Source organism: Schistocerca americana, chromosome 5 (genome assembly GCF_021461395.2).
Source record: "Schistocerca americana isolate TAMUIC-IGC-003095 chromosome 5, iqSchAmer2.1, whole genome shotgun sequence".
Taxonomy (NCBI): domain Eukaryota; kingdom Metazoa; phylum Arthropoda; class Insecta; order Orthoptera; family Acrididae; genus Schistocerca; species Schistocerca americana.
Window position 1 is genome coordinate 339,973,634 of NC_060123.1, and position 27,909 is coordinate 340,001,542.

At 42.7% G+C, this 27,909-nt stretch overlaps 1 protein-coding gene across 4 annotated transcripts in view; it reads right to left on the reverse strand.

The window, feature by feature from the left end:
• Positions 1–27,909, reverse strand: part of LOC124616201 (E3 ubiquitin-protein ligase MARCHF3-like) — a 66,217-nt gene that overhangs the window by 12,827 nt on the left and 25,481 nt on the right. For 3 of the 4 annotated variants that reach the window (XM_047144504.1, XM_047144503.1, XM_047144502.1), the window contains 2 exons: positions 13,355–13,518; positions 12,430–12,644 (listed from right to left, as the gene is read on the reverse strand). In XM_047144504.1, the coding sequence (XP_047000460.1) occupies positions 12,430–12,644; positions 13,355–13,518 (379 nt within the window). The remainder of the gene's footprint in view (positions 1–12,429; positions 12,645–13,354; positions 13,519–27,909) is intronic. The other variant, XM_047144505.1, reaches the window with a different exon arrangement.

Consider the following 27,909-nt stretch of genomic DNA (forward strand, 5'->3'; position numbering starts at 1 on the left):
CACATTAATGAAATCTTGTAGTACCTTTTCTAATACTGCATTAATTCAGGTGTACAGTAAGATATTCTGCATACTGTATGAATGGCTTCATAATCTATCAGACAAGTACTTGCATGTGCTGATCATCATATGGAAATTTAACAAGCATTGCAAAAGGGAAGGAATTTTTTCTGATAATTTTGGTTGATAATAGTAAATTTTAATGTTGATCAGCTCTCAGATGAAGTATGCAGAATTTGATCAATATGTGATTATATTCATTACTGGTTACAGAGTGAAAATCTCATTCTGGAAACATCCCCAAGGCTGTGGCTAAGCCGTGTCTCCGCAGTATCCTTTCTTTCAGGAGTGCTAGTTCTGCAAGGTTCGCAGGAGAGCTTCTGTAAAGTTTGGAAGGTAGGAGACGAGATACTGGCAGAAGTAAAGCTGTGAGGACCGGGCGTGAGTCGTGCTTCGGTAGCTCAGTTGGTAGAGCACTTGCCCGCGAAAGGCAAAGGTCCCGAGTCCGAGTCTCGGTTGGGCACACAGTTTTAATCTGCCAAGAAGTTTCAATTATGTTGGTTGTTTAAGTACATAAGAAGGAGAAGTATAACAAAAGAAGAGATTGCAAACAGCATGTAACTAGATGAACAGTTTTGATACTACTACTATTAAGCAAATGGTGAGAAAAACATGCCACTTTAAGAAGCAGGAATAGTGAAAACATATCTGAGTATTCAATATATTAGGGTGTTTCTTTAAAATATGGTTGTACAAGATTGAATCAGAACATCATACCAGAATGCTGCTTATGTTGCGCTGATGAAATTCATAATGAAAGGTCACAATCAGAAATACAAAAGGAAGGAATACTGTTCTCTATCATTTTCTCATCCTCATCTTTTTTTTTTTTTTTTTTTTTGGCGCAAAACTTCTATGGTCATTAGCGCCCAGCCCCTGACGTAGGAAACAGGAAAAAACCGAAATTTAAAACCAGCAGCAATGGGAACAAAGTCATAAAATTTGAGAAACTAAAAGCAGAAGGAATGCTTAAAAATCCATTATAGGAAGGGGTTGGTTGTGTCCCCCCCCAAAAAAAAAAACAAAACAAACAAACTTCAAATGACTGACGTCATTTCACTGTCACTAATAAACTGGAGAACGCAGTCGGCTGAGCGCATGTCATCTGCTAAAAATCGACGATAGATCAGGCGATAGCTGTAGACGGGAGCGTAACGGATTAAAATAGGGGCATTCAATTAAAAGGTGTCTGACTGTCCACAGCTGAGAGCAGTGGGGACAGAGTGGGGGAGGATCACCGCTTAAAAGATGTCGATGGCTAAAAAGACAGTGCCCTATCCGGAGTCGAGCTAAAATTACCTCCTCCCGACGACGCGTTCGGGAGGAAGAGGTCCAAGTGCAAGGAAGGGCTTTCACTTCCCGCAATTTATTATGGGGAAGTGTTGACCAATGCGCATGCCATAAATGAGCAACTTGGCGACATAAACCGCTCCGTAGATCGGTAATGGGAAGCGACTGAATAGCTGGCCGAGGAAGAGAGACTGCAGCCTTGGCCGCTATATCGGGCGCCTCATTCCCACAGATACCAGCGTGTCCCGGGAGCCAGAGGAACGCCACCGAGACGCCCCCCAGGTGGAGCAAGCGCAGACAGTCCTGAATCCGGTGGACCAGAGGGTGCACAGGGTAAAGAGCTTGGAGACATAGGAGAGAGCTGAGAGAATCTGAGCAGATTACGTACTGTATCCGCCGATGGTGGCGGATGTAGTGGACAGCCTGGAGAACAGCGTAAAGCTCCGCAGTATAAACCGAACACTGGTCGGGAAGCCGAAAGTGATTTGGGGTGTCGCCAACAATATAGGCACTCCCTACACCTAACGATGTTTTCGAGCCGTCGGTGTAAATAAATGTGGCGTCCGTCATTTGTGCACATAGAGCAGCAAATGCCCGACGGTAAACAAGTGTAGGGGTACCATCCTTGGGAAATCGACATAGGTCTCGGAGCAAGTCGATCCGGGGACGGAGCCAAGGCGGTGCTGTACCCCAAGTTGTCAAGAAGGTTTTAGGAAAGCGGAAGGAACGAGAATGGAGCAGTTGACGGAAGCGGACTCCCGGGGGTAGTAGGGAGGAGGAGCGGCCTGCATACCCTACATCAAAGGAGGCGTCGGAAAAAAGGTCATGGGCTGGATTAGCAGGCATGGAAGACAGATGGCTAGCATAACGACTCAGAAGGACTGCCCGCCGATTGGACAGCAGAGGTTCAGCAGTCTCAGCATAAAGGCTTTCCACAGGGCTGGTGTAAAAAGCTCCAGACACTAAACGTAATCCACGGTGGTGGATAGAGTTGAGACGCCGAAGAATAGACGGCCGAGCAGAGGAGTAGACTATGCTTCCATAATCCAATTTCGAGCGCACTAAGGCGCGATAGAGGCGGAGAAGAACCACTCGGTCCGCTCCCCAGGAGGTACCATTCAGGACACGGAGGGTGTTAAGGGAACGCAGACAGCGAGCCGAAAGATAGGAAACGTGGGAGGACCAGCACGGTTTTCTGTCAAACATAAGACCCAAGAATTTAGCGACGTCCGAAAACGGAAGGTTGACAGGACCTAGATGTAAAGAGGGCGGAAGAAACTCCTTACATCGCCAAAAATTAACACAAACGGTCTTACTGGGTGAGAAACGGAAGCCGGTTTTGACGCTCCACGAGTGGAGGCGATCGAGACATCCCTGAAGACGTCGTTCAAGAAGGCTGGTCTGTTGAGAGCTGTAGTAGATCGCAAAATCGTCCACAAAGAGGGAGCCCGAGACATCAGGAAGGAGACAATCCATAATTGGATTAATGGCGATGGCAAACAGTACAACACTCAGCACGGAGCCCTGGGGTACCCCGTTTTCCTGGGAGAAAGTACGGGAGAGAGTAGTGTTCACCCTCACCCGAAATGTGCGCTCTGCCATAAATTCGCGAAGAAAAAGGGGCAGCCCTTTGCGAATACATAGAAAGAAGGATCCTTTATTGTATGATTATATGATAGCGGAACAAACACTGATAGCAGTTACTTCTGTAAAATATCTGGGAGTATGCGTACGGAACGATTTGAAGTGGAATGATCATATAAAATTAATTGTTGGTAAGGCGGGTACCAGGTTGAGATTCATTGGGAGAGTGCTTAGAAAATGTAGTCCATCAACAAAGGAGGTGGCTTACAAAACACTCGTTCGACCTATACTTGAGTATTGCTCATCAGTGTGGGATCCGTACCAGGTCGGGTTGACGGAGGAGATAGAGAAGATCCAAAGAAGAGCGGCGCGTTTCGTCACTGGGTTATTTGGTAACCGTGATAGCGTTACGGAGATGTTTAATAAACTCAAGTGGCAGACTCTGCAAGAGAGGCGCTCTGCATCGCGGTGTAGCTTGCTCGCCAGGTTTCGAGAGGGTGCGTTTCTGGATGAGGTATCGAGTATATTGCTTCCCCCTACTTATACTTCCCGAGGAGATCACGAATGTAAAATTAGAGAGATTAGAGCGCGCACGGAGGCTTTCAGACAGTCGTTCTTCCCGCGAACCATACGCGACTGGAACAGGAAAGGGAGGTAATGACAGTGGCACGTAAAGTGCCCTCCGCCACACACCGTTGGGTGGCTTGCGGAGTATCAATGTAGATGTAGATGTAGAAGCCCCAAGAGAACAGTGTGCAGAGGATGCCTGTCCTCCAACAGGTATCGTATGCTCTCTCCAGATCAAAAAATATTGCTACCGTTTGGCGTTTCCGGAGAAAATTGTTCATGATATAAGTGGAGAGAGCAACAAGATGGTCAACTGCAGAACGATGCTTTCGGAATCCGCATTGGGCTGGTGTTAAAAGACTGCGGGATTCCAGCCACCAAGCGAAACGGTATTCACCATACGCTCCAAAACCTTACAGACACTATTCGTGAGAGAAATGGGACGATAACTAGAGGGGAGATGTTTGTCCTTTCCAGGTTTCGGAACGGGAACGACAATAGCTTCCCGCCATCGCCTGGGAAATGTACTGTCGGTCCAAATTCGATTATAAAGGCGAAGGAGGTAACGCAGACTATGGGTTGATAAATGCAGCAACATTTGGACATGGATACCATCCGGTCCTGTGGCGGAGGAGCGAGAAGAAGAGAGGGCATGTTGGAGTTCCCGCATGGAGAAAACAGTATTGTAGCTTTCGTCATGTTGAGAGGTGAAAGCAAGATGTCGCACTTCCGCTGCACGTTTCTTCGGGAGAAACGCTGGCGGGTAATTTGAAGAACTCGAAATTTCAGCAAAGTGCTGACCCAATGAGTTAGAAATTGCGACGGGGTCCACTAAGGTATCATGCGCGACAGTGAGCCCAGAGACCGGGGAGAAACTAGGCGCGCCTGAGAACCGTCGAAGCCGACTCCAAACTTCCGACGAGGGAGTGAAGGTGTTAAATGAGCTAATAAAGAATTTCCAGCTTGCCTTCTTGCTATCGCGGATGACGCGACGGCATCGCGCACGGAGCTGCTTATATCGGATACAGTTGGCCATAGTTGGATGGTGACGGAAAATGCGAAGAGCACGTCGCCGCTCACGTATTGCGTCACGGCATGCCTCGTTCCACCAAGGAACTGGGGGGCGCCGGAGCAATTTGGAGGTGCGTGGTATTGAACGTTCCGCAGCCGTGAGAATAACGCCGGTAACATGTGTGACCTCATCGTCGACGCTGGGAAAGCGACGGTCATCGAATGTTGCTAGAGACGAAAAAAGTGTCCAATCGGCTTGGGCAAACTTCCAGCGTCGCGAGCGCATATATGGCAGTTGAGGCTGCAGTCTAAGAACACATGGAAAGTGGTCACTCGAGTGTGTATCATCAAGGGCGAACCATTCGAAGCGCCGAGCTAGCGGAACAGTACCGACCGAAAGGTCCAAATGAGATAAATTTGTCGTGGAGGCAGACAAAAACGTGGGGACCCCAGTGTTGAGGCAGACTAGATCCGCTTGGTGGAAGCAATAGTGAGCCACGTGGACAAGGATGCGGAGATCCCCAAAGCAGGTGGTGGGCATTGAAGTCCCCAACCAGCAAATAGGGGGGTGGAAGCTGATCAAGAAGATGAAGGAGATCAGCTCGTGCCATTGGTGTGGACGATGGAATGTATACCGTACAAAGAGAGAACGTGTATCCGGAAAGGGAAAGACGGACGGCGACAGCTTGGAAGGAACTGTTTAAGGGGAGTGGGTGATAATGGAGAGTATCATGGAGCAGAATCATGAGTCCTCCATGGGCTGGAGTGCCTTAAACAGAGGGGAGGTCATATCGGACGGACTGAAAATGAGGGAGAACAAAGCGGTCATGGGGACGCAGCTTTGTTTCCTGAAGACAGAAGATGACCGGCGAGTAGGATCGTAAGAGGATCGACAATTCATCCCGATTGGTTCGAATGCCGTGGATATTCCAGTGGATAATGGACATAGGGTGAACAGGAAATGGAGGAACGTGACCAAGGGTGCTGTCAACTCAACGACTGCTCAAAGCTTGCGACCGACAGCATGGAATGGCATTCAGTCGAAGGCAGAAGATCCTGATCCATAGGTTGGTCAGGAGCAGCTCCTGCCACCAGCGATCGGCCGGTTGACCGGCCACCAGCAGTGCGCCTCGGCGACACAGAAGACGGCCGAGGGCGATTTCCGCCAGGTGGTGCTGTAGATGGGACATGCCTTGGCGGAGAAGGAGAGGAACTGTGTTTCTTCGTAGCCTTCTTGGAAGGATGATGTTTAGATGAAGGAGGAACCGATGGTTGTGAAGTTGCGGTACGTAAAAACTCTTCACGAGAATGCTCTTTTTTCGAAGACTTGGCGTCTGACTTTTGGGCTCGAGATTTAGCAGAACCCGACGGAGGGTGAGCCATTGAGTGGGCAGGCGAAAGTGGTGAGGTTGAAAGGGCGATCTTTGCACTGGCCGATCTGACGACCGTGGTACTAAAGGTGAGGTCGCAAGTCTGCGTGGCCGCCTCCTTTGTTTGCCGAGGAGAAGCAAAGACAGAGCTGTATTTTCGTTTCTGAAGCACGGTGGGCTGTCGACTGGCGAATAATTTTCGAGCAGCAAAGGTCGACACCTTTTCCTTCACTCTTATTTCCTGGATGATCTTTTCGTCCTTAAAAACGGGGCAATCTCGAGAGGAAGCAGCGTGATCACCCATACAGTTGATGCAGCGAGGGGATGGAGGTGGACAAGCACCCTCATGGGCATCCTTGCCACACGTAACACATTTGGCCGGATTGGAACAGGACTGGCTGGTGTGATTGAACCGCTGACATCGATAGCAACGCGTAGGGTTTGGGACATAAGGGCGAACGGAGATTATCTCATAGCCTGCTTTGATTTTTGATGGGAGTTGAACTTTGTCAAATGTCAAGAAGACAGTGCGGGTTGGAATAATGTTTGGGTCAACCCTTTTCATAACCCGATGAACAGCCGTGACGCCCTGGTCAGACAGGTAGTGCTGAATTTCTTCGTCAGACAATTCATCGAGGGAGCGTGTATAAACGACTCCACGTGAGGGACTTAAGGTACGGTGCGGTTCCACCCGGACAGGGAAGGTGTGGAGCAGAGAAGTACGCAGAGAAGGTGTGGAGCAGAGAAGTACGCAGCAATTTTTGAGCCTGGAGGGCGCTGTGTGTTTCTAACAACAGGGTGCCATTCCGTAATCTGGAACAAGACTTTACAGGACCCGCAATTGCGTCGACACCTTTCTGAATAATGAAAGGGTTGACCGTGGAAATGTCGTGACCTTCGTCAGACCGAGAAACAACAAGGAACTGTGGCAACGATGGAAGAACCGTCTGTGGCTGAGACTCAGTGAACTTACGTTTGTGAGCAGACATAGTGGAAGGTGAGGAAACCATTGCGGAAGAATCCCCCATGATTACTGGCGTCTCCGATGGCGCGCTCCTCCCTTGTGGGGGCCCTCACCGAGGGCACACCCGCCTTAGGTGATTGTTCACACCTCAGGTCACACCTCCCGACAAACGGACGGAGGGACCAATCGGCACTTTCGGAAGGTATCAGCTCGGGTAATCACCCCTCCCTGGGCCTGGCCGTTACCAGGGGGTACGTACGTGTCCTACCTGTTTACCCGGGGCGGGGAATTACGCGTTATCCCGTCACCGGCTACGCACAAAAGTGCGTGGGTCGGCCTTCAGACATGCACAGGGAGGAAAAAGAGAAAGGGAAAGGAAAGAAGAGGGGGTCTCAAACGCTGCAGCGGAGAAAAGGGCAAGGAGAAGCGGGAAGGAAAAGAGAATGACAGAGGAAGGACGAGGACTTTTAAGTGTAGGAAGCAAGGGATTTGGAACAGTTTCGAGCGTCCGTCTCCGGACGTAGGCACAAACCATACTCCCAGAGGGGGAGAAAGGGAAGGAAAGAGCCAGAGGTGAGGGGGGGGGGGGGCGGAAGATGGGGGACGGGGAGGGATGCGGAAAGGGAAGGGAAGGTATGCAGCCCGGAAAGGAAGGAGGGCCACAGTAGCTCGGCGTCCCGTGCTCGCTACACACGTGTCCACAAAAGAGTTGTGGACCCCCTGGGGGGCTCATCATTTTTTCTGTCTAATTCATTGCTTTAAAATTCAGGGAGGTATGTTCCGTCTATGCAACTAATTTAAGGCAGTTTGTTTATTGCCATGTGCGTTTTGCTTTTTTTATTTGTGAAGTATCTTCAGTGGCCTGTAATACATGTTTCTTTTTATACATATAATAAATGTATTATGTGGTAGTTGCAATATGTTGCTATGTTCCATTTTGTCCTGTTTTTCTCTTTTTTTTTTTTACGTATCAACTTTTGTAGCACAAATTTTGTGACGTGACATTATTGTTTGGTGTTACTTATGATTTCCAGCGCTGTCTGCTCATGCGTGTGGCCCTGGAAATGTATTCGTTAGTTTTCCTGCTCCAATTGGCCAATTTCAAACAATCTTTCACCTACATTTGATTCAACACATCGCTTACGTCACTTGCACTTTCCATTTTGCGATCAACAGATGTTTTTGATGTGTAGTATTGCCAGCTGTCACTGTGTGTTTATCAGCCATCTTTTGTTATTGTTGTGTGTATCGTTTGATATTTTTCACTCTCTCTCTCTCTCTCTCTCTCTCTCTCTCTCTCTCTCTCTCTCTCTCTCATGATGTGACTTACCATACGAAAGCGCTGGCAGGTCGATAGAAACACAAACAGACACATACATACACACAAAATTCAAGCTTTCGCAACTAACGGTTGCCTCATCAGGAAAGAGGGAAGGAGAGGGAAAGACGAAAGGAAGTGGGTTTTAAGGGAGAGGGTAAGGAGTCATTCCAATCCCGGGAGCGGAAAGACTTACCTTAGGGGGAAAAAAGGACGGGTATACACTCGCGCGCGCGCACACACACACACACATATCCATCCACCATCACATCATCTTTGTTTTTAGATATATTTTTCCTACGTGGAATGTTTCCCTATATATATATGAAATCCCCAAACCACATTCCCTACCCTCTGGCTCCTACCCTTGTAACCGCCCCCGATGAAAAACCTGTCCCATGCACCCTCCCACCACCACCTACTCCAGTCCTGTAACCCGGAAGGTGTACACGATCAAAGGCAGAGCCACGTGTGAAAGCACCCACATGATTTACCAACTGACCTGCCTACACTGTGAAGCTTTCTATGTGGGAATGACCAGCAACAAACTGTCCATTCGCATGAATGGACACAGGCAGACAGTGTTTGTTGGTAATGAGGATCACCCTGTGGCTAAACATGCCTTGGTGCACGGCCAGCACATCTTGGCACAGTGTTACACCGTCCGGGTTATTTGGATACTCCCCACTAACACCAACCTGTCAGAACTCCGGAGATGGGAACTTGCCCTTCAGTATATCCTCTCTTCTCGTTATCCGCCAGGCCTCAATCTCCACTAATTTCAATTTGCCGCCGCTCATACCTCACCTGTCTTTCAACAACATCTTTGCCTCTTTACTTCCGCCCGACTGACATCTCTACCCAAACTCTTTGCCTTTACAAATGTCTGCTTGTGTCTGTGTATGTGCGGATGGATATATATGTGTGTGTGTGTGTGTGTGTGTGTGTGTGTGTGTGTGTGTGTGTGTGTGTGTGTGTGCGCGCGCGAGCGTGTGTATACCTGTCTTTTTCCCCCTAAGGTAAGTCTTTCCGCTCCCGGGATTGGAATGACTCCTTACCCTCTCCCTTAAAACCCACATCCTTTCGTCTTTCCCTCTCCTTCCCTCTTTCCTGATGAGGCAACAGTTAGTTGCGAAAGCTTGAATTTCGTGTGTATGTTTGTGTGTCTCTCGACCTGCAAGCACTTTCGTTCGGTAAGTCACATCATCTGTGTTTTTAGATATATTTTTCCCACGTGATTTATTCTGGTTACATTTTGGATCTCTGTTATAGTTTTGGTGGCTAGCATGATCAGAGTTATTGTTTATATGGATTTGGTCACTGAGTGCCTTTTCCATTGCAATGGTTCTTTAATGTGAAAGTTTCGTTGTAGTGTCAGGAGCTTTTTGTTGTGATTATTCACTCTGATAGCTGCCATTTCACATTCCATGTTGGATGGTTTGTGTCTATGTTTTATCAGGTGTTCAGTGAAGGTAGAAGGCTATTTTCATATTTCCACCTTCTTTTATGTTCGTTATATCTAGTTTTGAAGTTCCTGCTTGTCATCCCCAAATACAGTGATTTACATTCGGGCACTCTAGCTGGTATATAACCCCTCATTGGCATTTATCTGGTTTGTCTGTTGTAAATGTGATTGGACTGTGTTTCTTGTTCTGTAAGCTATGTGTAAAACCCTGTTTCTCTAATATATTTGCTATCTTGTGTGTTGGTTTGTGTTTGTATTTGAGAGTGTTCCATTTTTTTCTGTTACTCATGTCATGAGTGTTGCTGTTTTGTGTTCCCATGTGGGCTGTGGTGTGTGTGGGGTCCTTTGGTATTTGTGTTCTCTACTTGTTTTCATTTTTCTTTATTTGCATTTTAATTTTTTGGTTGAGTTTTTGTAAAATATCTGTTTTAACCATTGTTTGAGGCTATGAGTTGTATTGTTTGTAATTCTTTTTTGTATTTTTCTTTGCTGAGTGGGATGTTATTTAGTATGTGTAATGTGTCGTCAGACCGTTACAGTACAAAAAGTTATAGTATGTATAGTTTTTGTAACAGTCCGGAACTATCAGTTTCTTAGGTCACTGTCACAAATTTCTGACAAATTATTTATAAAAGAATGAAAAACTGGTAGAAACCAACCTAAGGGAATACCTGTCTGGGTTCTGGAGAAATGTAGGAACATGCAAGGCAAGCAATTATCATAGGAAGTTGACAAACCCATGATTAAGCAGTTGCCTATTTAGAAAAATCATTTGACTATACTGACTGGACTACATGCATTGCAATTTTTAAGGTGTTAAGAGGCAAAATACAGGGAGGAAAAGGTTAATAACCCATACAGAAATCAGTCTGCAAGTTGTTAAAGGGAAGCAGTAGTAGAGAAGGAAGTGAGACAGGGTTGAAGCCTATCCCTGATGTCATTCAATCTGTGAATTGAGCAAGCTGTGAAGGAAACCGAGGAGAGCTTTGGAAAGAAAAATTTCTGGGAGAAGAGATAAAAACTGACATTTTCTGACAACGTTGTAATTCTGGCAGACGCAAAAAAGGATTGGAAGAGCAGTTGAACACAATGAATAGTGTAACATATCAGCTTAACATCAACAAAGGTTAAACAGCTGTAACATAATATAGTCTGCATCAGGTCACTGAGTGAATTAGCTTAGGAAGTGAAACACTAACGGAAGTAAATAAGGTTTGTTATTTGGGCAGCAAAATTCTGAAAGTGGCCAAAATAGAGAGTATGTGAAATGAAGACTGGCTACAGCAAGGAACTCATTTATGAAAATGAGGAATTTATTAACATCTATTATCAATTTAAGTGTTACACAGTCTTTTCTGGAGAGTCACTTTGTACAGAAGTGAAACATGAATAATAAGCAGTTCAGAGAACAGAAGCTTGTGAAATGTTGTGCTACAGAAGCAATAGGGAAGATTAGATGGGTAGGGTGCATAATTAATGAGAAGGTATTGAACTGAATTGAGGAAACAAGAAATTTATGGCTTAACCTGACCAATAGAAGCAATCAGTTGGTAGGAGACTGAGGCATCAATGAATTCAAGCAGAGGGAGACTAATGGATGAATACAATAAGCAGGTTGAAATGAACGTAGGTCACACCAGTTATTTGGAGATAAAGAGGCTTGCATACGATTGACTAGAATGGACAGCAGCATCAAACCGGTCTTCTGACTGAGGAGAACAACAAATAAACTATTTACTTACTGGTCCAGAACTCCTGTTTGCAAGTGGTCCACTGTTTCAGTCTTATGTTTACTACATTGGAATATGACTTCCTAAATTCCTTTCAGTATTAATATCTGTTTTGTCATGATTTGACAGACCATTACTAATTTTCTCTCACTGTGTTGTTCCTCTACAGGAAGAATTATGAAGATATATGTGACTGAACTACTGCTTCTCTGTAGCCTAATTGGGAAGTAGGACCACATTGGTTTCATTAATATTGTTACCTACGAGGACAACAATACTCACAAAAAACCACAGGATGAACTTCACTTTTCCTGATGAGCCAAGTTTGTCACATTACCTAGTGCAGCAAAAATTCTTTATTTTGCTTTAAAAACAAGATTTTTGCCGCACTATTTATATATTTACTCTTAGTGATAAAAGTTATGGTTCAAATGTCTCTAAGCACTATGGGACTTAACATCTGAGGCCATTAGTCCCCTAAACTTACAACTACTTAAACCTAACTAACCTACGGTTAGCACACACATCCATGCGCAAGGCAGGATTCGAACCTGTGACTGTAGCAGCAGCGTGGATCCAGACTGAAATGCCTAGAACCGCTCGGCCACAGCAGCCGGCGATAAAAGTTGCATGGTGAGCTCATTTTGGCTTTTTGCCATTATTGGCTCATCATTGTCATAATTATTTATTACTTAGATGCACATTCGAACATTCCTGTACAGTTCTCAAGTACTTTAACTGTGCAATGTTTAAATATCAATACTTTTGACAAACATGAGATGTGGCATAAATGGCGACTGGCACCATCAGTCAATAATGCTTTGCATATAAATCCTATTGGATATAACCAATTACAGGAGGTGCAACCATATCTTCTTTAACATGACTTATGTTCTGAGATATGAATAATGTAATATAGTTGAGATTTATCAGCAGGTCATCTGCTTTACTTCTAATTCACCACTGGCATGACATTCAAGAAAAAAAGGAAATTAATAGTACAAGTAGAATATACAATAATTATATCTACTACAGAAGTCTTGCATCAACTGCCACAAAGATTCACATACCTTGCTGTCACGCCACACCACAGGAGGAATACCATCAGCAGGAAACAACCAACCACAGCAAGACCTACCCCTTCCCATGCTCCATGGCTCATATATATAAAGGCGCCAAAACTGCATATATAGACGGAGGCAAGACTTAATGGCGTAAGTAAAGCAAGACACAGGAGATCCCCCAACACTGTTTTTGCTCCCATTTTGTCATTGCTCTTCAACCACTGGAATAGAAATTTCAGATTTTCTGTAATGTAACCTACACTTATAAATAGTAATACATTAGTGACCAGATGGATACATTTACACTGACACAGTACATCATTACTGGACATGCAGCCTAGTTTGATGCTCTACAAAAGGATCACTGCAAGTGATCTAAGAGATCCTGCCTATTCCACGGCTCACAACATCCCCATGTGAAGTGTACAGTTAGATTATGTTTGTAACAGATATTCTAAAATCTGCTACCAGATATTCCAAAATCTGCTACCACTTATTTATTACTCCTGTTCCCAACTCTTGCAATCTGTTGCTGCTGTTTGCACTCCAAAATTTCCCTAACTGCAAGTCTACCTGTCTCAGTGCAGTTAAAAACTGTTAAATTTTATACCCTCAGTGGATGCACATTTATTATAGGACAATTTGTTTTTATCAGTTTTGTCATCTCTCCCACTTTCTTTGATTTCTCCTCTACCCTTTAACTCCAGAATGGGTTCCTTGTTAAAAGTGCCAAAAACAGAAACTAATTTTTATCTAATTTATTTTTGTAAAGCTGTTACACCCTTCCCTATCAAAGAGTAGAACTTTTAAGCTATCATTCAGATTATGTTGGCCTCACATAATGATTACTGAGCATGTAAAACAGTACCTTTTGTTGTCTGTGCTAAAACTATCGCATTCAAAGTACCTGATGACACAAAATATTGCTCACCTGCAAAAATGAACCAGGTTTCCGTACAATTTTGAATCTAAATTGGCATATTTCACATTTATCTGTGTTTGAAGTTGACAGCCATTTTTCAAGGCAACTAATATGAATCAGTCCTAGTGCCCCTAAACAGTCACATGGACAAATTAACATTCCAGTCTTGTCATCTGCAAAATAAAGAAATAAAGGTAATGTTAACTAAGATGTCAAGAACATTTCTTGGATGGTGGATACATAAGGTAACCAAGGTGCAACAAAACCAATCTTACAATCTTGTTTGCAGGTCACAATTACATAACTGGCAAGAATGTGGTCTTGCTGTAACTTCTGTATGTAACTCAAGAACATAGTGATGCTATGTTCACGAAGTTGCTAGCCTTACATGGAAGAAGAAGAAGAAGAAGAAGAAGAAGAAGAAGAAGAAAAATTATCAATTCAGGTGAATTAAATAATAACAAATTATGTACAATGCCAACTGCACAAAGAATACAGCACTCATTGAAATTTTATCTGTCTCTGTTCACTAAAGGCAGGCAGGCTCAAGCATGCACACGAGGACACATGTGTCTTAAAACTGAGTGCTGTCCTGTGTACAGATTTCTCCCTAAATATGTACTTTCTGCTAAAGCAATCACTGAATGACAATACTGTTTACTGGGAAAAAAAGTATATTCAAGCTCATCTAAGTGATGGGCAGCTAATAGATGGGATGGCTGATAACATATCCATTACTGAAGAGAACAGCTAAGTGATGAGCGAAACTATGGAGTGTCACAGATAGGTCAAGACCTGTTTCAACAACAGTATATTGAATCATTCATGACAAATTTTTCAGATAAAGGACTGAGGAAGCTGTGTGTATCAGCTTCTTCTGCAACTTAAATAGTAATAATTCATGAGGTGTTTCCTATAGGTTTTTTACCTCTTAAGTAAATGAAGATGAAATTTTGCAATCTGTTATAGAAGGGGGTGAGATACTGAATGTCTTCCAAGGAACAGCTCAATGACTCGGCACAAACTAGCACTGCTGAGGAGGGGGAAAGCTTCTCAATCCACCAAGAAAACAAAGCCAACACTATAATGGAAGCATAAAAAAAACAGGACAATATTAAGAAAAGAACAGTTGCTACTCTCAATATAGCAGAGATGAGGAGTAGCAGATATGCACTTCAAAAAGACTTATCTCTGGCTGCTTTTTGTGTGTGTGTGTGTGTGTGTGTGTGTGTGTGTGTGTGTGTGTTTTTTTTTTTTTTTTTTTTTTTTTTTTTTTTTTTTTGTTACTGCTTACAGGACTCTTTACATTACAGCATTACAGGCTTCCCTGAGATAATTAAAACTGCTCTAATACAGGAAATAAAATAAAAATAGAATACTATAGTAAAACTGAGGTTAAAACCTAAAGAGATAGAAAGTTATTTCACAACAGAATATAAAAAATATAGATATCTGAAACACAAAACCAGTGTAAGTAGGCATTACATCTTCCATCACGAGTTTAGACATAACATTTGTGTGCTCACAAAATTTTGAGATCAGCTGTGCTGCCAGTGTACCATTTACAGCCATTCTCTTTGTCATCTTTCTATAACTGTCTCTAAAGAATGATATTAGTGAACATAACTGGTTGCTGTATTCAGCTGTTTCCGCATTAGCCTATTTGGTTGCTACATATGTAACACTGACACTGTTTTATATTTTTCAGAGGTAAATGCAAAGAATTGCCCTTTGTGCTGCTTCAATTTTTATTTACAAGGACTAGTTTCAAACTGCCTACCAAGCTATTTTCAGACAGTACATACTTTCAATGAATGTCTGTAGCATTGCGGGGGGGTCTTGTGTCTGTGGCATGATAGTAACTCCTATTAACTCATCACATCTGACGCTTAACTTGTTACTTTTTTTTCTGTCTTGCCAGAGCTACACACACCTTACAATGCTACTAAAACTTTAATAAAAGTGTGTATCATGAGACAATGATTTGAAACCAGACATGATAAATGAAAATTAAGGGATCATAAAAGGCAAGTGGTCAGTTATTTCTGAAAACCTTTATTAGTCACAATCGCTGTTTTCTACATCCATAATGGATAAAACTTTTATTTTACTGCTACCATTTATTCTGACAGGACCAGGTACATAGAAGTATTTCCTCTTACCCTGATTTCTGAGGGGAAAAAGTGGTATCTTGGAACCCTAAACAAACTTCACTGTTTGCTGCATTCACTGGATAGCCTATAGAACAACCAGAAAATTGGAATATGTGTGATATTTCAATTTAGGGGCACATCTTCTTTGAGAGTTATAGAGATCCTGTCCAACTGTGTGACAGTTATTCCCTATGTATGTATATTCTAAACTTATTCTGTGAAGACAGGGGAGCAACTAACACGACTGCCTGGGTTTGTCACTGCTAAAACTTAACATGTTAAAATATTTTGAAATTTACGAAAAGATATAACTTGCATTAATCATCTTTTTGTATCCAAGTGTCTTTAAAATTGTAATTATTCTGCAGATCAAACACAGAAGCTGCTTGTTCCAACTTAGCAGGAAGACAGTGTCTACCACATCGTGACGTCACTATTTCCTCTAATTACTTTGACTACTGGCTTATTAATGAATAGTCACTCTGTTGATCAGTGAACAATGATGCCAAATACATAAGAGACCATGGCTGACTGTCCTTAATGCAAATTTCATACCGAGGAACTGCAACTGAATTGTTAGAAACTGGGTAGTTCTGTGTAAGTGTAATTGTCACAAGTTGTTCTGGATTAAAAATTTTCCGATAAAACAAACTGATCCATAGATGATACCCTATTATGAAGTTAGCTTTTGTTTAAGCACTTCAGAATATTCTCAATGTTCAATGCTCTCACACTTATGTCTTGAAACCAAGAAAGCTTTCATCAAATAGGAGGAACAGAAACTGCAAACGTGCTGATGTAGAGGCTAGCACCCTGAAGTCACAACTAAGATACATTAAATACTGTGAGTATGACTGAAATGAATACACTTTCTCTTCAAAAATTTAAAGCTTGTTCTTGTTGCGCTTTCCTCCAACTTCAGTACTTAAGTGCAGCTGACAAGCTGTGTGGCTGGAGGAATAAATCAAACAAATAGTGCCTCACTGGACATCTGACTAGCATGGTTACACAGTTTTACACCAACAGAACCACATCGCATATTTGTAACTAAAAAGTGAGCAACTGCTTTGCACGACATGACTGCTGTATAAGTAACATGCAGCCACAGAGCACTATGAGCACAGTTCAGAGAGAGACAGAGATAAGAGAGCTATATATGCAACAACATTTTTGAATAGCCACTTAAAGTAGTGTCAGACTGTCAAGGGGGCCAACAATACCCTCTGAACTCAGGGAGTGACAGATCAGTTTCAGTAAGATAGGAACCCATATGAAGTTATTTGGTATTCTCTGAAGTCTTCTCTAAACTGCTTGTACATACCATAATAGTTACTTGGGAGAATGTGAACTACTTAGCCAATATCACCTGTAAACAACTTTTATTGTTGAATCTTCCTGGCAGATTAAAACAGTGTGCCAGACCAAGACTCGAACTCGGGACCTTCGCCTTTCACGGGCAAGTGGCGTACCAACTGAAGCTGTGAGGACAGGTCAGGAGTCTTGCTTGGGTACCTCAACTGGTAGACCATTTGCCCACGAAAGGCAGAAATCCTGAGTTAGTCTTGGTCTGGCACATGGTTTTAATCTGCCAGGAAGTTTCATATCAGCACACACTCCACTGCAAAGTGAGACTTTCATTCTAGAACTTTTATTGTTGGTTATCAGTTTCAGTAAGCACAGTTACCATCTTCAGATATTGATAAAAGATTATTACATGTCTCTTATACCAGCTGTACAAGTACTTTCTCGAACCCATTTCCAGGTACATTAAGGACGAGATGAACAAAGCATACGCACGTCACAGTTAAAGCCACAATCGATAGAGTAATTTGCTAAATGCTTGTGGGGGAGGGGGGGGGGGGCACACTACAAGGAGGGAAAACTGGCAAACTTCCAAAAAAGCACCAGCTATGGAGTTCTCTTGGTACAATATACCCCATGCAATGTCAACTTGAGCTCTACTGACAGACATGGCATTATTCAATTCCCACATCAACAAGTGACTGTTGTACTGCTCTTTACAATTCATCTAAAATCGAGCTGTCCCTTTTTTGCAGTTTCTTTTGGAACAGCAGCATAAGGTCTTTATTGCCATAAGAAATTTCATAGAAATAATTACTAACTGCCTCTCCTGTATCAAGTGATGATGTTTTAAGAACCCCTTCATTCTGTCTGGTGGGGATATATTTTTATCTGTTGATATCCAAGATCCTAATGATAGCCTGCCAATCATAGGTGGCTGGTGTGGCAAGAATAAAAGAATTCACGAACTCTTGCCATTACCCTCACTTGCTGTCTTCAGTTAATCACTGTCCTCGAGTGTAGAGCAATATTTGTCTTTCCATCAAGGACCGTATTTGAATTGAACTAGATGGCTGTACAGCAGAAAATTTTCTTAGCACTTGTCATTGTGGCCTCTTTTCAGGTCATCTGATTAAATAAGTATCAAAATAAAGTTGCGAAGGCTAGAATTAAGTTCAGTGCCCACTCCCTGCTCAACAATGTGGTGATAAGAAGGGAAGGTCAATGACAAGGAATAATGCTGCTGAGCAAAATTTAAGTGACCTCTGTTCAAAAGGCAGATCTCTTCTGGTAAAATGCGACTAAAAAACTCAGCCCCCGGGCAAGCATTCCAGTCTCAAAGCCCATGGTGTGCCTTTCAATCTTAGCCAGGGACGAATAGCCAAGGTAGGTCACGATTAGAGAAGAGGTGCAATTTGACATACTTTATCAAGTGGAGATGAGCCAGGACATAAATTATGTAGTTAATAAGTGGCACATGGATGGCAAGGAATGGGTTGGTTCTGCAAGTTATCACTATATGTTGTGCTGTGTACAAAGTAGTGAAATAACTTGCTACAACAATTGTGTGTATCAAAGGCAATGAGGGCTATAATTTAGGGTGAGTGTTTAGACAGTAGACACTTCGAAAGCAACCACAGGCACAACAAGCACAAACATCGCAGCAACGTGAGTAGCAGCATACTCAACTGTAGGCAATCCTGGAAAACAAGAGAAGGAGGCTACACCATTCACAACATTGCAGCCAGAAGGTGGAGACTAGAATTCTTACTACAGATGTCTGTAGCTTTGCTTCCAGACTAGTAATAATAAAACACCTTCTCTGACAACTACTTACAACAGATAGTTTGGAACCACTATCAGGGTGGAAAAATATTAGATCTAATAGCAACAGAAAAACCTGACCTCTTTGACGATGTCGATATCAATACTGATATGACTGAACAGAGGCACTTATGGCAAAAATTATTACCAAAGTAAGAATGACAAAGCGAGGAAAATGAGCAGTGAGACAGCTGAAACCATTCAAATTGAAAAAACTCCAGGGCTTGATGGCACTCCTATCAGACACTCTACTGCATCTGCAGCTGAGTTAACACCTCTTAACTACTATCTATCGTGGATCCCTCAAACAAAAAACCATGTGCAGTTGGTTGATTGGTTGACTGATCTGGGGGAGGGGACCAAACAGTGAAGTTATCGGTCCCATTGGATTAGGGAAGGATGAGAAGCGATGACAGCCATGCCCTTGCAAAGGAACTATACCAGCATTTGCCTGAAGCAATTTAGGAAATCATGGAAAACCAAAATCAGGATGACCTGATGTGGGTCTGAACTGTCATCCTCCCAAATGAGAGTGCAGTGTGAACCACATCACCTCATCCGGTCCACATCCAGTAGCTGGAAGAATGCAGGTCATACCCATCTATCAAGAAGAGTAGGAGATATGGTCCATAAAACTGCCATCCAACATCCTTTACATCAATTAGTTTTAGAATCTCAGAACATATTCTGAGCTCAAACATAATGGGGTATCTCTAACTGAATGACCTTCTGCACATGAACTGGAATGCATTTCAAAAACATCATGTGTGACCAAACTAGCACTTTTCACACACAAAGTACTGCAAGCCTAGGATCAAGGCACTCACATAGATGCAGTATAACTCAATTTCCAAAAAGCATTTGACTCAGTACCACAGTTACACCTATTGTCAAAAGTATGATTGTATAGGGTATAAAGGGAAATTTGTAACTGGACTGACTATCTTTTTTGTAGGAAGGCTGCATCTAAAGCTATCTCAGATGGAGTGTCATTAACAGATGTAAAAGAAACTTCAGGCATGCCCACAGAAGTGGGTCAGGACCCTTGCTAGTCATGTTTTATACTAATAATCTTGTGGACAACAGTAACTGTAACCTCAGACTTTTCACAGATGATGTAGTTATCTATAACAAAGTACCATCTGAAACATCATCGTCTTTCTTTCAAGGATTAGGCTGTTGCCTGTTCTGAACTCACAAACAAAATCATTCCCATCTTTTTCTAGGTCTTACAATATCTCATTTCCCATTCAGCTTCTAGTTCAGGATCTTCAGAGGAATTCTGTGATATGGGATTCTCATGAGGTGTTATTTTCAATATTTACGACCTTTCTGAATTTTTTCATTCATGCTGAAAATATTTAATTCTGTTCTAATACCTTTGTTTCTAGTCATCTCTTTTCTTGTGCAGCCTTTTGTCTTTTTTAGAAACCTCATCTCTGCTGTTTGCATTTTATTTTCTTGCCTTTGTGGTAACCCAGCTTTTGCTCCTGTAGGATAACATTGGAACTGCCATTACTTTATGGCCCACTGTACAGCTTGGAATTTGTGTGTTTCACTTTCACTAACTATCTGAAACAAGCTGCATAAATATTCAGTCAGACCTTGATAAGATTTCAGACCAGTACAATGACTGGCTACTTGCTTTGAATGTTCACAAATGTAAAATTGTGCACTACATAAAAGGAAAGTATCCTACAACTGTAATATCAATGAGTCACAGCTGGACTCATTCAACTGATACAAATAACTGGGTGTAACACTTTGTATGTATATGAAATGGAATGATCACACGATTATCGTAGGTATAGCAGGTGGCAGACTTCGATTTATTAGTAGACTACTGAGGAAACGCATTCAGTTTACAAAGGGGTCTTGTACAAGTCACTTGTGCAAGCAACACATACTACACACATCAAAAAAAGTTTTGCATCACCCTGCTTCCCAGAACTCCTGAATAATAGACGTTGACTGTGGATATTTTATCACAGACACAGTCCCTTTGACTGTTCAGATGTCACGAAACGCACCCAAAGATGTAAACAACAATGCATGAGTAGTGCCTATTAGGTGGAGGGGGCCCGACAGCCATTCAGTTCCAGTCATTCCACCAGGATGGAGGTACACTGCTTGTGTTGTCTGTAGTTCAACCATGCCTAGACAGTCAGTACCATGGTTCGATCATGTCCGCATTGTTACTCTGTGCCAGGAAGAGCTCTCAACAAGGGAAGTGTCTAGGTGTCTCAGAATGAACCAGGGCGATCTTGTTCAGACATGGAGGAGATACATAGAGACAGGAAATGTCGACACCTCACTCAGCCCACCCAAGGGCTTCTGCTGCAGTGGATGACTGCTACCTATAGATTATGGCTCGTAGGAACCCGAACAGCAAAGCCACCATATTGAATAATGCTTTTCATGCCGTCACAGGACATTATGTTACAACTCAAACTGTGCACAATAGATTGCATGATGTGCAACTTCACTCCCAACGTCCATGGCGACGTCCATCTTCACAACCACAACACCATGCAGCAATGTGCTGAATGGACCACTCGGGATTGGCTTCATGTTTTCTTCACTAGAGCGGCCAGCATGTTCTCCAGACATGCCTGGGATAGATTAAAAGGGCTGTTTATGGATGACATGACTCACCAACCACACTGAGTGAGCTACATCATATCGCTGTGGGACAATCTGGACCAACAGTGCCTTGATGAACTTGTGGATAGTATGCCATAATGAATACAGGCATGCCTCAGTGCAAGAGGACATGCTACTGGGTATAAGAGGTACTGGTGTTTACAGCAATCTGGACCACCACCTCTGAAGGTCTGTATGGTGGTACAACATGCAATGTGTGGTTTTCATGAGCAATAAAAAGGGCAGAAATGATTTTGTGTGTGTGTGCGTGTGTGTGTGTGTGTGTGTGTGTGTGTGTAATACTGCTTAAGTGTGTGGGTATGGTACCAAATTGGACTAATGGGGGTGTTGAATGTATACAGGAAAGGATGTGTCTGACACTTGGGAGAGGCTTACAGAGATGTTGAAGAAACTTAACTGGCAGATTCTTGAAGACAGATGTAAACTATCCTGAGAAAGTCTATTAACAATGTCAGTTCAAGTGTGAAAATGAGAGATGCAAACTATCCTATGCTTGATCATTTGTACAAGACATAATAATTAGGTATGCACCAAATAAAGAATTTTGTTCAAAACCACCTGAACTAGCAAACTGCACCAAGGAAGTGTTAGCAAATTTAAGAAACTTCTGAAATGAAACTTACTGGCAGATTAAAGCTGTGTGCCGGACCGAGACTTAAACTCGGGACCTTTGCCTTTCGCAGGCAAGTGCTCTACCAACTGAGCTACCCAAGCACGACTCACGCCCCGTCCCCACAGCTTTACTTCTGCCAGAAAGTAGGAGACGAGGTACTGGCAGAAGTAAAGCTGTGAGGACAGGGTGGGAGTCGTGCTTGGGTAGCTCAGTTGGTAGAACACTTGCCCACGAAAGGCAAAGGTCCCGAGTTTGAGTCCCGGTCCGGCACACAGTTTTAATCTGCCAGGAAGTTTCATATCGGCGCACACTCCGCTGCAGAGTGAAAATCTCATTCTGGAAACTGCTGAAATGTCTACTGCAGCCAGCAATCTTTAGATGAAGCTGATATGTCTTCTACAAAACTGTTCCCATTCATGGCACACTACGCACGATTAGAACACATGAGGTTAATCATCTTTGTAGGTCTCACAGTTCAGACCCTGACACCCAAGTAATGAAAAAACTATAGCAGCCGCACTGTCATTGAAAGCACCCTTGCACTAAGTGGACATACAAGGAAACGAACTGTGTGCACTGTTATAAACACAGATACATAAAGGAAAATTGCTAGGCCATATTGAGTGCACCCCATCAACAAAGCCCCAAGCACACCAACATAGCAGAACACATTCTTCAGTCAGAGCTGAATCCTTTTATGGCACGACCACAGGAATTCTGTCTTTCATTAATAATACACAGCTAATGAATTTTCTTGCCGATATTGGCACGGCAGTCTACCACAAATGAAGAAGCCTGAGTATAGATTGGTTCACTACCATTTCATCCTATTTCAGCAAGACTGAAGTTCTATAGCAAACATTGCATCACATTTGGTGGTGAACATACAGTAAGAAAATTGTACAAGAAGCCAGTTGTTCAGTTGCGATTTTTGTTGTGCCTTCAGTAAAAGCACAAACCTTAACTGAAATTGAAGCTTCCATCGCTTCCAGGTTTCTAATAGTAGATGACCTCAACATCCTATGTGCTATGGTATCATATGATAATCTCTGAACATCAAGCATTGGATTTTCTGATCTCTGTTCTCCGGTTTATGATGTCTCAACAATTATGTGGCACACATTCAGTTAATAACTCTTGCAACACTTCATTTCTAAACCCGACCAGCCCCAGTAACAAAACAAGAACACCTCAAAACACAGTAAAACTGTTTAGTGAAACACGATGTCCTCACACATATCACATCTAGTCAATGGGCAACTCTTAACAATTTTATGAAAACCAAATGGTTCCCTCCACATTTGCAGTGGTTTCAAAGCAACTGAACACATTAACACTGATGTGTACCCCATTACAAAGCCAAAAGAACTCTTGTCAGAAGGCCTACTTTTCCAAGATAAAGCCAGCTGCAGCATACTGGTAATTGCAGCTAGATAAACAAACATAAAACCTGTAATGGTTATTAAAATGTCAGTCGGATCACACAGACTTAACAGACTACCTTTCAGAATCTGTAGCACACTGCAATTTTTGCAACATTACTTGGAATACTAATTCAAATGAGTCTTAGCACAGTTAAATACACGTAGATGTAATTGTCACTAGTACAAGGGGGACAACAACCAGGAAAACCCATGTATGCTCTTCCACATGTTACGGCAAGGGATAGAAGTGTAATCTACCCTGAGAGCCAAAGAAACTGGTACATCTGCCTGATGTCATGTAGGGCCCCTGCGAGCACACAGAAGCCGCAACACAAAGTGGCGTGGACTACTAATATCTGAAGTAGTGCTGGAGAGAAATGACACCTGGAATCCTGCAGGTCTGTCCATAAATCTGTAAGAGTACGAGGGGACGGAGACATCTTCTGATCAGCATGTTACAAGGCATCCCAGATATGCCCAATAATGTTCATATCTGGGGAGTTTGGTGGTCAGCGGATGTGTTTAAACTCGGAAGAGAGTTCCTGGAGCCACTCTGCAGCAATTCTGCACCTGTGAGGTGTCCAATAGTCCTGCTGGAATTGCTCAAGCCCATTGGCATAGATTCAGGTGATCAGATAGGATGCTTATGTAGGTGTCACCTGTCAGTGTCGTATCTAGACACATCAGGGGTCCCATATCACTCCAACTGCACACGCCCCAAACCATTAGAGAGACTCCATCAGCTTGAACAGTCCCCTGCTGACATGCAGGGTCCATTGATTCAAGAGATTGTCCCCATACCCCTACACGTCCCTCCGCTCAATACAATTTGAAACAAGGCTCATCCAACCAGGCAACATGAACATGTTTCCAGTCATCAATAGTCCAATGTCAGTGTTGACACGACCAGGCCAGGTGTAAAGCTTTATGTCATGCACTCATCAAGGATACACGAGTGGGCCTCTGGCTCCAAAAGCCCATATCAATGATGATTCATTGAATGGTTTACACGCCAGCACTTGTTGATGGCCCAACGTTGAAATCTGCAGCAGTCTGCAGAAGGGCTGCACTTCTGTCATGTTGAATGATTCTCTCAGTTGTCGTCAGACCTGTTCTTGCAGGATTTTTCTGTCCACAGTGATGTCGGATGTTTTACTGGATTCCTAATATTCACAGTACACTTGTGAAAGGGTTGTAGGGGAAAACCCCACTTCATCGCTACCTCTGAGATGCTGTGTCCATCACTCACATTCCGACTATAACACCGCTTTCAAACTCACTTAAATCTTGATAAAATGTCATTGCAGAAGCAGTAACCGATCTAACAACTGCAGCGCCTTATTCTGCCTCTATTTGAATATGCATGTCTATACCAGTTTCTTTGGGACATCAGCGTAAATAAGCATGATGATTTTTTTTTTTTGTTTTTTCCCCAAATCCTAGTTGAATGTCTAGGTCATATTGTGAGGTACAGAGGTTAAAACCAACCACACCATTGTAGAAGCCATAGACAAAAGTCAAGTGCCTACAAGCTAAAAATACCTCCAACAATTCTTGGAAAAAATTAATTATGCCAAATTTATATCAAGTGGTGCCCAGATTGCCAGACCACTCAATAACTTATAGAGGAATTGAGTAAAATATGAATGATCCCATAGCCCCACAACGATTATCAAAAATTAAAACTGAGTCATATGTATGATTCCTGTCTATCAACTTACAACCTGTTCATGTTACTTATCTTGGCTACTGATGCCTCAAAGCACAGCATCGGGGCAGTACTCTCCCACAGAACTGACTGGTATGAACAACCTGTCTCATATGCCACCAAAACTGACTTCATTTTAGATGCTTTATTCCCACACAGAAAAATGTTCCTGCAATCTGTTTTGGGAATCAAAAATTTCACCAATGTCTCTACAGTCCTAGATTCCACCTAATCACCCATCTCAAACCTTTAATTTCCTTTCCAGACTCAAGAATTTGCTTTGCTACAGTATGTAAATTTTTTGGTAATGTGAAATACATTAATGCAATGTTCGTACTGCTGTATGCTATCAAATATGTAAATGTCTAATGTTGAAGTTAACTACTGTTTCCACCAAAGTTCAACTTGAGCACCAATGTACATATGCACAAATGAAAAATTGAATAATGAAAGAACAACCCAGTTTGTATAGCCTCCTAATGGGTGGTTCCATTTTAAAATATTGACTACACTTCTGTCCAAGGTCCAAACAATGCATGTCACATTAACCCAAATGAACTTTGTTGCAAGTTTAATAAACGAGCAGGAATTGGCGGTGAAATAATGTTCACTTTTATAAAGACAATTTACTGTAGAAACATTAAATGAAATGTCCTTTCACACTACCCACAACAGTTTAATATTTGTGAATCACCCAATTTATCAAGAACTTCGCTCAGTGGAAGAGGCACAAAAAAGCGAACACATCTTTTTGAAGTACTTTATGTGCCTTTTCTGCACGATATCCTTACATGAAATGGTGGCCAAATGGTTAGCATCATGGCTTCTTAATTTTGTGCCCCGTGTTTAAAACCTGATCATTGTTTTTATTTATTTTTTATTGTTTTCATTTACTTACCATAGAAGATTACTACTTGAACGTTTCTTATCAAATTAGGGGATACAAGAGGGTTACATTAATTGTAATGTTACAACTGGACTTCACAATAAGTTTCACACATTTATTACATTATACATGTGTGTGTGTGTGTATGGTATGTTGAGGGCTTAGAATCCTTTTTGATTCTCATATCAGTTCTTATATTATATTCGTATGGTCATTCTTCAAGAATGATTTGGTGCATTCACTTGGACAATACCGATCGTGGGAAAATTCGAAACACAGATTTCTGAATACCACCAAGGGCAGCTTTGCCACAGCAACACTTCTTTGTATTAATCTAACTCAGGAAAGAAATATGGTTAACAATGGTGAATAAATATTTCATGTTGTTGTTGTGGTCTTCAGTCCTGAGACTGGTTTGATGCAGCTGTCCATGCTACCCTATCCTGTGCAAGCTTCTTTATCTCCCAGTACTTACTACAACGTACATCCTTCTGAATCTGCTTAGTGTATTCATCTCTTGGTCCCCCCTCTACAATTTACCCTCCACGCTGCCCTCCAATGCTAAACTTGTGATACCTTGATGCCTCAGAACATGTCCTACCAACCGGTCCCTTCTTGTCAAGTTGTGCCATAAACTCCTCTTCTCCCCAAGTCTATTCAATACCTCCTCATTAGTTATGTGATCTACCCATCTAATCTTCAGCATTCTTCTGTAGCACCACATTTTGAAAGCTTCTATTCTCTTCTTGTCTAAACTATTTATCATCCACGTTTCACTTCCATACGTGGCTACACTCCATCAAATACTTTGAGAAATGACTTCCTGACAAATCTATACTCCATGTTAACAAATTTCTCTTCTTCAGAAACGTTTTCCTTGCCATTGCCAGTCTACATTTTATATCTTCTCTATCTCTACCATCATCAGTTATTTTGCTCTCCAAATAGCAAAACTCCTTTACTACTTTAAGTGTCTCATTTCCTAATCTAATTCCCTCAGCATCACCCAACTTTGCTTGCTCAATATACAGATTGAATAACATCGGGGAGAGGCTACAACCCTGTCTCACTCCCTTCCCAACCACTGCTTCCCTTTCATGTCCCTCGACTCTTATAAGTGACATCTGGTTTCTGTACAATTTGTAAATAGCCTTTCCATTCCCTGTATTTTACCCCTGCCACCTTCAGAATTTGAAAGAGTATTCCAGTAAACATTGTCAAAAGCTTTCTCTAAGTCTACAAATGCTAGAAATGTAGGCTTGCCTTTCCTTAATCTATTTTCTAAGATAAGTCATAGGGTCAGTATTGCCTCATGTGTTCCAACATTTATACAGAATCCAAACTGATCTTCCCTGAGGTTTTTTTTTTTTTTTTTGTTGTTGTTGTAGGGCGCTCAACTTCAATGGTCATTAGCGCCCAGACTACGTTAGGAATGCACCGCAAGGCACAAGTTTAAAACAGCAACTAAAAGGGAAAAGACAGACTGACAGGCATAGGATTTTAAAAAAACAGCGTAATCGAGTGTCCTTAGAGAGGTTTGTCAAGTTGATAAAACGAAAAACGCGAGCAGCTGCTCGTGGGTCATCCGCTAAAATGGCATCTAGAGTACATGGCAGGCCAAGATCAAGATGCAGGGTGTTAAAATCCGGACAGGACGTTAAAATGTGGTGGACCGTCAGCAATTGCCCACATGGGCAGAACGGCGCCAGCGCAGCCGTCAGCAGATGGTGATGGCTGAACCGGCAGTGTCCAATTCGTAACCGGGCCAAAATGACCTCCTCCCGTCGAGAAGGGCGGGAGGAGGACATCCAAGCCGCGGGAAGAGGTTTCAAGGCCCGAAGCTTGTTGTCCGTAAGTGCAGCCCAATCGGCATGCCACAGCGATAAAATGTGCCAACAAATGACCCTGCTACAATCTGACGAAGGGACACAACAAGAAGCTGTCCGAGGCTGGAGGACCGCAGCCTTGGCCGCGGCATCTGCAGCTTCGT